The sequence below is a fragment of the Drosophila tropicalis genome, unplaced genomic scaffold (genome assembly GCF_018151085.1).
Source record: "Drosophila tropicalis isolate 14030-0801.00 unplaced genomic scaffold, ASM1815108v1 contig_593, whole genome shotgun sequence".
Taxonomy (NCBI): domain Eukaryota; kingdom Metazoa; phylum Arthropoda; class Insecta; order Diptera; family Drosophilidae; genus Drosophila; species Drosophila tropicalis.
The window spans coordinates 7,871,816-7,883,276 of record NW_027173070.1 but is presented as its reverse complement, the minus strand read 5'-3'; the positions used below and the strand labels follow the sequence as shown (position 1 = coordinate 7,883,276).

The 11,461-nt window shown below is 36.9% G+C and overlaps 1 protein-coding gene across 1 annotated transcript; it reads left to right on the top strand.

Annotated features, from left to right (window-relative positions):
- The first annotated feature begins 7,815 nt into the window (after window positions 1-7,815).
- Window positions 7,816-10,591, top strand: fd59A (forkhead domain 59A). The gene is made up of 2 exons (XM_068290812.1): window positions 7,816-8,585; window positions 9,397-10,591. The coding sequence occupies exons 1-2, from the start codon at window positions 8,263-8,265 to the stop codon at window positions 10,445-10,447; spliced, it is 1,374 nt and encodes a 457-aa protein (XP_068146913.1). The 5' UTR covers window positions 7,816-8,262; the 3' UTR covers window positions 10,448-10,591.
- The last annotated feature ends 870 nt before the right edge of the window (window positions 10,592-11,461 follow it).

Below are 11,461 nucleotides of genomic sequence, written 5' to 3'. Positions count from 1 at the left end.
AGACAGTCATCAATAACTGGGGGAACTGTCAGGACAAGATTCAATCAGTGTCCTTTCTTCTGACATCTTGGAGGCTTCTTCTCCTTCAGTTAAGAATCCAACACAATATTGTTGATTTTGGACACTGATATCTGTTTGGAGACCAAGTACCAGCACGTGTTCACACTTGCAACTCGTTCGCGGTTCTCAGTCACGTGTTATATCACTTTCTCATATTGGTAATATCACTTGATGATTGTTGTCTTTTCATTTGTCGCCATGACGCCCAATTCGAGAGAACACTTTGATCTAACAAATTGATTTACACTAACGATTATTTAATGAAATTCCATGTCCATTCCCGCAATTCAGAAAGTGTGAATTGCCCACCCCCTCCCCATCGAAAAACACAATAAAAGTGTGAACGTGCGACACGTGCCCAGCACGTTGCCAAAGTTATTAGGTCTGTCTTTATGTCTTTTTTCTACTTTGGCTTGCATATAAAATTTTTTATTGAAATCTCCTCTCCATGTTGTGCCCCTCTCTGGCATTCAAATGAAAGGAATATGTTTTTCCAAAGGCTTTTCCTTGTTGTTGTTGTTGTTGTTGCTACTTTTGCGGATTGATGTCAAGAGCATGTACTTCCTTTTGGTTGAGTAACTACTAGGAGATTGCGGAATGAAAATATATCATAAACATATATTTGAACTATGCAAAGAGATAAATATGGTGTAAAACGGATATGTAAAAGTGACGCATGTTTTTAATCCTTCATATATCCTAACCGGAAGGTCCTATCCTGTCACATGGCCACTCAAATGAGAGGTAAATTCGTTGTGTAACTTTTGGTTAGCGATTTTAAAACCCGCGAGGTAATTAAGGAAGTAATCAGAACCAAATCAAATAGAAAATGCATTTTTCTTAATTTGTTTATACTTTTTGTTTAAAATAGAAAATAAATATAATACAAAAATGTTGTATCCATCACTTTTATCTTTGCTAAATAACAATCCTAGATAACAGTAAAAGAAGTTAAAAAAAGTTGAAAATGTGTGAATTAGTTTGAATAAACGAATTGCACACGATAAGTTAATGCATTTTGATTAACATCGATCAAAATTAAAAATTGAATCAATCTTTTTGAAAACTTTTCTTGGGAAACAAAAACAAATATTCGAGGTTAAAAATTGTATAAGCGCAGATATTTCAGATCCGATTAAGTTTATTATACATATGTGGCCTAACAAAATGCGATCTTAGGATCTTATTTTCCCTGAAATATATCAAGATATCTCGACTGCCCCTCTCTCCCCTAAGTACATATAACCTAAGACAGGAAGACTTTGAATTTGGCAACTATTTTTAATTTTTCTAATTAAATTTACCTGAATTAAGATAGGCATTTAGTTGATTGAAAACTATAATCAAATTATCATCATCAGTATCATCGGACATATAATTTTAGTAACCAAAATTTAGAGTATTCAATTCAGCCGACGACCAAATAATACTTAACTGTACTTGATTTTGTAAAGTAATTGAGATAATCTTTAAAAAAAATAGAGCCTGGTACTTACTTAATCTTAATTGTAGATATAATACCACATTCTAATTCATTAAAGTAGATCATTTGATTGTATTTAGAAACATTTGAATTAATTAAATAGCTAATCAATTCTCTAACAAATTGGAATTATAAAAACCTGATCAATAATTATCATTAATCCAAATCCAAATCATTCTTAATCTATTTGTCAATGGAATTTACATAGCACAGGGTGTTTCCTTCATATACCTTTGCTCCATAATCAATAATTTCCAATCTATAGATATTACAGATGTCCTTAATAACCTAGAAATCAAACACTTTTTGACCTGCAGCAAAAATCGATGAGTTCAAAAAACCTTTAAAGTATAGACGTGTTTATATATGATGGTAGAATCCGTTTACTTTTCTGCCAAAAGCAGTTAATTCGAATATTTTTGAATGTCTACTTTATAAATCAAATGATATTGTATTAACTGCTTGGATCAAGTTTTCAAAAAGTTATTGAAAACACCAAAAAAAGAGAAGTTTGCAAGCGTTTTGATTACGAGAATGTCAAGGGAGCTGGAAAAGCTACTGAAACCGCTTAGTTCAATTGATCATATCATATCAACAACTCAGGTTTGAAGCAATTTATAACAGGCTCTAGAATTCGATTCTCTTTGATTTTTTTGAACCTATCTGAGCTCGGTACTTTTGCGATTCCCTCAAATCCTTTCCATAATCCCCTGAGAAATGATTTCAAATGTTCATCTCTGACTTTTTGGTCTTTTATCTTGAATAGTGGCGAGTGAAAAACCAAAACAAATAAATGATTATCCTATCGAATAATGGCGAAAAGTGGTTAAAGCAGATCAGTGCCAAAACTATTAACGACTGTCGAAATAAGCAGGCCTCACGCCCAACCATTTAAGCACAGGGACCACACAAAGACGAGAAGTCGCATAGCCTTTATGTCCTTTTCGCCTAGACGAAGTTTTGCTTTCGCGGCATACGGACAAGTGACAATCATCCAACTTAATTGAATCCTGTGCTGCATAATAAATCAACTTAATGCGATCCAAGTGGATCTGGCAAGGGCAGGCAATACAAGAAATTTCAACTCCAACTCTTGGACGCGAAATCCTTTTGCCTGCGGTTTAGTCGGCGCACAAGCAAATAAACAACAATAACACACTCTCAGCCACAGGAGCCAACAAATGTGCCCACTTCACCCCTCCGTTCTGCCAACCACCTTCTCATGACATTCAGTCATTCAGCCTCCTGCAATGGGAGTAATTTCCACACTTGTGCTGACACATTGAAAGGGCTTTGGGTTTTTATATTTATGAATTGAGAAATTCACATCCTGTGCGGCAAAGGCAGGGAAAGGGAGGTAGTTACTTCCCCAGGACTTAGCATGGCTCTCGATTTTTATTGCCACCAAACAAGAGGCTTAACCAAAGCCCAACCCAAACTCACAGTCATCAAATGAACAAATGAATGAAATGAGCCTCAAAAAAACATTCAGCGTGTGGGTAACATGGGCGTCCAGCCCAAAAAAGGGGTTCGTTAAAAGAAAAATGATCAAATCTTGAGGATTTTTATTTATTTCGACCTAAGAGCTAAACTTTCTTCGTGGTTAGCTCTACAGGATTAGGAGAAGAATCCCTGACTCATATCCTAGTCCATTCTTTATTTTTTCTTTTAACACCCCTTGGTTGCGCCACTGTGTGACAGGCACTTGCCTCTGACTGTCGCCTCCATCCACCTGCTGCCTCGTCCTACCCTTGTGGGCTAGGATAAATCGAGCGTAAAATATGCACCAGCTCGGACTGCGAATCCTTTTGTTAGAGAATAGAGAGCCGGGAAGAAACGGAGAAGAGCTCAGAGTAAAGCTATTCGGGATGCAGTTGAGCCGCTGCTGCTGCTGCTGCTGCTACTGCTGTGATTGTTCCCATTGATGGAGGGTTGATTTTTGATTCCCGATGCCCAAACCCATGGTATGGACTCATGGTCCATGTTCTTGTCGATCAAATTGAGCGTCACTCAAGTATTCAAGTGTATGTATGTATGTGTAAGCTATGCAGTGTTTTGTATCCCGGTCCTTGTGCCTCTTGTTCTTTCTTTCTGCAGATACTTCAAAGATTTAATAATGACATAAGAAGAGATGCTATTAAACCTGGCCAGGATATCCAGCCGAGTGTTTGCATTCCCGATTGTTCAGGTGCAGCCTGCAATGGCTCACTCAAATTAGAGACATCGCGCCATTGTTGTCCTGTCTCTATGCCGTTAGGGCCCTGATATCCTTGGCAGTCAAAGCAATTCAAGTGTCAAATCTTTTATTTGCCTTTTGCAGATTTCGCAATAAAAATTTATATTGTCAAAGTCGTTCTCGCTCCTGCCCCACTCTCGACGTTCAACTCCAACTCCATTTGAAACCTCAGAGTCAGTCTCCTCAGTTTTATCCTTCTTGATGCTTGCTGCTTGCTGCTTGGTGGCGGTGGCGGCGGCATTTGTTTGTGTGCAATAAATTTGCTGACAAAAGAAGGATTATTGCTGCTGCTTCTCCTGCTTAGCAGGATGTGGTGGCTCTACTCTGCTCCTGGGCCAAGTTCTGAGCTCTTTCCCTGTCAGCAGGCATTCTTTGGCGTTATTGTTTGCCCATAAGTTAATTGTTCCCCTTGGAAAGCTTCCGCTTCTATGCAACGCATCTTTTACTCTGATCCCCATCCAAAAAAAAAAAAAAAAGAGGGAGAAGAACAAAACAAAAACCCATGCTGTGCTTAAGCGATGATTAACCATAGATTGATATGGATATGACTAAAGGTTCATCCCAGCGTATTGAGAGTAGTCCTAGCAACTAGTTTTCCCCTCAGTGATGAGCATTAGACAAATGTTTGCCAAACACCGCATGATTCCTTCTCTTTCGGACAATAAATCTGGCAAAAAATTTATTTATCGCAAGAATTCAAACCTTTTTGGAATTTCAGTTATGATAAAGGTAAAAAAGGTTAAATGAGTTCCAAATACTCAAAACAATTTGTTAAAGTCACATTGGAAGATAGTTTATACATTTTTTTCTTAGTTTTTTAAAATTGGTAACTTTGCAGAAATTGAAAACCCGTTTTTAATATAGAAAATGTGAAATAAATTTTAAAAACGCATTTTTGGGAATACGTAAGTAAAAGCCTCAGAATATTGTAATTATTCTTTAATAGGAGAGTACGAAGAAATTCTCTGCTTTTTTAATAATTATCTTTTGAAACAATGAGAACAAATTCTTTTCACTTATTTCGAATCGGAAAATAAGGGACATATATTTAGGAATTTGTTTGGAATACTTTCAGAAAGGTTTTGGAAAACCATCTTGAGAATTGCACTAACTTTTCAAAGCGCCTAAGGGTATGCACAAAAAAAGTGGACTTCAGCATTATAGGCTTCACCAATCTTTTTTCACTTCATTTAGCTGCAATTCCCAAATAGTTTTAAAGTTGAAAATATGGTATGGCTATTGCCATTCTGAAGTTATTTAGCAAAGTCTGCTGATGATAGAACTTGGTGGTTCTTAAAATAGCCATACAGACAACCTGCTCACCATTCTGTGTTGCCTTTAAAATAATCTTCATTTGGAAGATTGACCGGTTAAATTGCAAGGTCAAACCAATAGACATTAAGATAACATATCATCTTCTTATACCTACTAAAAACTTTTAATATAGGATACTACATTAAAATTAGGATTACTAGCTATTAGTTTAGTTAACTTAAGAAACAAGTTTATGTCAAATATCATATTTAAGCTCAAATCTTTCTGTTATAATTTTAAACATATTGTTAAGTTTTTGAGGCAGAAATCGGGTTAAGTTTCTCAAAATATATACTATTTACCCATTTTTAGAAGTCATTAGGAAATTAGTTAGTATAGTACATATATATTTGTGATCAGCATGGAGAGTCTTGGTGGTAATTGCAAGCCTAATTGATATAGAATATGAATATTGACCAGATCGGACTACTTATTGTATTATATATGTATATAGATGTCATCAAAACTATTGATCAAAAAGCTTACTTTACTGAGATATATCTTGTTATGTATAAAAATATAGAAAAACCATATTAGAAAAGGCTTGGTGAAAAATATTTTATATATTTCATTATTAAGCTTCATTTCAAAGGTCAATTCTCCCTTGTTTTAAGGATTATTATTGAACAGAGCCCCTCAAAGCATGCAATAGATATTTTCTTAGCTCAGTCTTCCTCCGTTTTGACTTGTTTCTTTAAAATCCTTCTGGCATGTAAAGGTCCTTGGATTATTTTCTACAAGTATAGAATTTTAAAGTTTGCCCTTGAAAATGAAATTAAAATTCTTTGTTTACTTAATTAATCTATCTTAAAATATAACAAGAGTAATTAGGATAAGAATATAATTATAGGTACATAAAGTTTAGAATGATTAAGAATTATTAGATCTAACTGTAAAACAAGCTTAATTAAGCTTATTAGGAGGAAATACAATTATAAATGACATCCATTCCATTTAATTTTGTTGGAGTCTTTGTAATAATTTCCGGACTTAATGAATAGTTGTTTGAATTCCGTGAAATAAAGTTTCAAATTTGTCTCCTAACTCAATTAGCTCTACCTAAAGGACAATTGTCTAGTCAGATGAGTAATAATTTCTATTAGATTTACTCAACTTTCATTTTCTTTATTTATAAATTTGTTTTTTTTCATCCCAAAATGGTCCTCAGCATATACTCCAGACCAAATAACCTACGTGTTTGTATATACTTTTATTGATATGTATGTATGTATCAAGGAAAAAAAGACAAAGCAACCGCAATAAATTTTCCCAAAACTAAATTACATTGAGGGGTTTGGGGGGCAGAACAAAAGATATCCCTAAATCGCACATACATAGATATCTAAATATACATATATACGTAGTAACCCCGCCACGCCCCAAATAAAAATCAGTGATTTGTAACCAAGTGGAATGATGGAGCAAAATTGGAAAGGATGCAGTGGGTGGGTGTTTTGGGGAGGGGGGATGGTGTGTCGGAATAGTGTAATGAAAATCAAGCCAAGTGAAAGAAACGATATCAATATTCTACTCAATGTAAAGATGGCGGACACTATACAATGGTATAAGTGTGTATGTGTGTGTGTGTGTGTGTGTGTGTGTGTGTGTGAGTAACTTCCGTAAAACTGAAAACTAATTTGAACAAAGTACAACAAATAAAAGTGACTACTGAATGTTTAATTTGAAAAGGGAGAAACGAGCAACAACAACAACAACAACAACAACAAATATAACAACAATGTCTAACAACTCGAGAACAAAAATAGCGAAAATGAAAAAGAGAAATAATGCCCAAGCTAACAACAAAGGGGGGAAAATCTGCTGCCATATCCAGGCTGAGACACATGTATACAAAATACCCCAATTGTGTTGAGCCAAAATGGCGCAACCATAAGAGAAGGACGCAGGATGCGGAGCATCCACATAACAAAGTGTGAAGGGAAGGGATCCTGTGTGGCTAAAGAGACATAAAGAGAGAACGAGAGCCAGAGAGTGGGATAGGGGACTGCTGGAGAGCTAGAATCGAGAACGCCGACATACGGTTAGAAAAACATTCGCACATAAAAATGCTAACATTTGAACGAGCCGTAGCACACACACACACATGCACACACACCCACTCATACATAGAAGTCTGTGTGGAGATGGCAGGAGGGGAAGGGATGCAGCTAGAGGCAGCGTCTATGTGGCTGACATAATGAAACATTATTAAGAGCCACGACGTCAAAGCTGCAAAAGGTATCTAAATTTGCGCAAAATGTTTTATGCCACCCCCCGCCCTATGAATTTCCAGCCACCCCTCTGCCCTGTCTACGTTTTTGGCATGAGTTTTGGCTTCTGCTGCCGACGTTAACGTTGCCGTTGCCGTTGACGTAGCCGCCTCCTGCCAATTTGAGTTACACAAAAAGCTGTAGAGGAAAACACAAATATCACATTTACAGGACACACACACACACACACACGAGTACATTCCACCATTTTATGTGCAAAACGAGAGCGACAGAGAGACAGAAAGAGAGAGAGAGAGTATGCTCCTGCCACTTCTCATCCTAGATTGGTTTACAGCAGCATCTCCAACCCTTAAATACCAAAACTATATGTTGCTATCTCTTTCGCGGGCAGCAGCAGCACCAGCATGAGTGACGACGCCTGACGCCGACAGCGACGTTGGCCGTAGAATCACAGTTATTTGAGGATACGAAAACATAGCAGAGCCGACAAAAGCCCATGGAAGCGGCAGCGGCAGCGGTTTTGTCATAAATAAATGTTTGAGTTATGTAGAAAAACATTTCGGGCGAGAAGATTTTCGTTATCGTTGCGTTTCAGTTAACATTTGGCAAAAGGATTCCGCCTACAACAGAAGACACGCGCATCTCTCTCTCACACGAGCAACTGTAAATTGTAACTGTAACTGTGTAAATGTAACTTTGCAACTTTTTGGCAACTTTTGTATCGCATGTACAGTTAACGCGATCGGCAACGGAAACGGAAGTGCGGATAAATAAAAGAAAGTTGTTGAAACAGTTCCTTGAGCAATATCTAAAAAAAAATCAAAGCATAAACCAAAGAAAATTAAAAAAAAAAGAAAAAGTGTTACGTCCTGTTTTTAATATTAACAAAGTGTATACGATAATAACTAATAGCATAGAGTATTAGCAATTTTATAATCATGCACACCAGCACAGATCCCATGCATGCTCTCCACGACAGTGTCTCCCTATCGCCGCCCTTGCACAGGACACCACGCGGCGGGTCATCGCGTAATGCTGCCTCCGACGCCTCCATGTCCATGGTCTGTGATGACAGCGACATTGAGCCATCCGTCGGCGGCGGCAGCATCAATGGCGATACCAAAGACAGCCAGGGAGCTGCCACTGGTGGGCCATTGGTCAAGCCACCATATTCCTATATAGCCCTCATCACAATGGCCATATTGCAATCGCCGCACAAGAAACTAACTCTCAGTGGAATATGTGATTTCATTATGTCACGGTAAGTTGGGCCTAAAGCCGACGGCGGAAAAGGATATTGCAGTGAATAATGAAAGGGGAAATTGGGTCACAAGAAAGGACGAATTATTTTAGTGGTCTTTGCTTACTTAATTGGTTAAGGAATATAGAAAATTATAATTTTTTTTAGCTACTTTTTCATCTCTTATGTACCTCATGGAATAGTTAACTTAAGTTACTTAAGAATATTTGATATTACTTTCGAAATGTTCGAAATTCTTGTGTTCTGTTCATAAATACCACATTCAAACGATTTTGAATTTAAGGGAATAAATCTTAAAATCCAAATTTTGACTTGAGGCGAGTTTTTTGACATTCAGACTAAAGTTAATTCGAGAGAAGATTAATTCAAAACGTTTAATGTTTTAGTATAATAAGGATACACAAGAAAAGATGTAAAAATTGGATATATACATATGTATATATTATGTATTATAGATATCCTTAATTATGTATTAATTCATTGTACATAGAAAGAAAAGAGAACTTAAGAATATATTGAAAAGGAAACGGATATCAAAGTAGTACCTCAAAGAATGGTAATCATACTTATAAAGGACCTGACCTCGTTTTTCCTTTTTTTAATAAAATGTTCAGTTTAATTTAATGTTATTTAAATTTTAGTTTTCAAGGTATTTTTAAGCGTTTCGTAAGTGAGAAAAGACTAAATGAAAATCAGATGACTAGCTTTTTTTTTGTTAGTTACTAAAAACTAAATTTACTTAACATTTCTGAAATTAACTCCCAAAGGTTAATACAATCATTTAACCAATTTATTTACTTACATCTTGCAGCTTTCCGTATTACAAGGATAAATTTCCCGCTTGGCAGAACTCTATACGCCATAATCTGAGCTTGAATGATTGCTTCATTAAAGTTCCACGAGAGCCAGGAAATCCTGGGAAGGGTAATTTTTGGACTTTGGATCCGCTGGCCGAGGATATGTTCGATAATGGAAGTTTCCTGCGGCGACGTAAACGCTATAAACGTGCTCCGGCCATGCAGAGATTCTCCTTTCCGGCGGTATTCGGGACTCTTTCTCCATTCTGGATACGCAAACCAGTGCCATTGGTGCCGGTGCATTTCAATGTGCCCAATTTCAATGGGAATCGCGACTTTGATGTGATGCACACGCCTAGCGATGTCTTCGATACGGCTCTGAGGGCTGATAAGAAATTTAATTTCTTTGCCAATGCGGAGGCATCGTTCTATCAAAATGATAAATTCGATCGGCTATCGTTCCTCAATCGTCGTGCTAGTGGTGGTGGTGGTGGTGATCCAGCCGATGCACTGCCTCTTGGTGGCGCAGGTGCCGAGGCGACAAGCAGTAGAATTGCCAGCAAGTACAAAAATCCCTATGCATTTGATGGAATCTCGACGATGACATCAGCTGCCAGTGCCAGTGATTATGTGGAACGTAATAATTACACGGATCTCAACTCGTTTGCGGAGGATGTGGAAGCAGAAGCCGAAGCAGAAGGCGAGGCCGATGGCGATGATGCCTCAAGCGATGATAAGATCGATGTGGAAAGTGCCAATGAGCACGAGCCAGATGATTCACACATATCCGATTCGGTGGACAGTGTCTGCACGAATCGCTTGGATGCCCCCAATGATGTTCTGCCCTTTGATCAGGCCGAAGTATCGAATAGTTCAGTAGCCATCACGTCCAGTCCCAAAATAACAGCCAGTTTGCGTTCCTCGAATAATGCCAAAGATTTTCGCATTGAATCCCTAATTGGCGGCCATCATCAGCAGCATCAGCAGCAGCAGCATCATCATCATCATCCGCATCATCATCATCAGAGGATCGGAATCAGTGTTAGTGATGAGGCTAGTGATTAAACAAACCAGATTCCATTTTTAACAAAACAATTCTCTCTGTATGTGGTAATACTTTTAGTTATATGTAGTAGATTGGGGTTATAAATTTATATATATACATATATCTAGTATCATAGATCGATGGCCGGGATGATGAATTTTAAAAGCGACCAAAAATGCAAGAGTCCATTTCAATTGTATAAATCTTATATATACACACATATATATCGTCTATAGACCTGAAAAAAAAAAAACCAAACATCATCCATACATACATACACTATATATATATGTATATATATTAATGCATATTTATAGCATACTTTTAAAGCAAATTCTATATATATTATATATGTATATGTATACTACTTGTATGTGTGCGTATGTGTGTGTGTGTGTGTGTGTGTGTGTAACTACAACTGCAAATGATAAAAACCAAAATTACTATTAATTATAATTTAGGCATTTAAGAATTTTGCTGATGTTATTAAAGAAAAGAACAAAAATTTAATAAAAACACATATAATAGATGAAAGAATAATACCTGTTGCAAATTAACTTTTAACAATCACTGTGTGTCCATTTTTGGATTGTCACACTTACTTATGCTTAACTTTTCGTTTGCCTTATAGTTTTGATATTATCTGTAAATATTGATTGCCTCGAATGGAATGAATCTTAAGGCTTTTATCAAAATATCTCTATATTCCGTTAAAAATACTTTACATACCTCTTACAGCCCTGGATGGAGTTACATATAATTCTCAACCTGAACGCAAATTCGGGGCATATTTTTAGAGCATACTTTCAGGATTTAGTCGGTTCAATTCAAAAGGAAACCGAAGGTTCGGGACTTACTTCGAACGTGTCAAAGGTTGTATACCCTTGCAAGTTTTTTTGTTACTCTTCCTATACCTATACCATTAAAGCGGGAAAACGAACAATCTTAGTATAGAAAAAACGAAAGGAAAGTCACCGTTTACCACCAATTGTTCCTATGGATGCTATATGATATAGTCACCCGATTTTGATTCA

Coding starts and splice junctions, on each gene's coding strand:
- fd59A (XM_068290812.1), top strand. CDS start 8,263: ATGCACACCAGCACAGATCCCATGCATGCTCTCCACGACAGTGTCTCC. Junction 8,586..9,396: donor TGTGATTTCATTATGTCACG/GTAAGTTGGGCC, acceptor TACATCTTGCAG/CTTTCCGTATTACAAGGATA.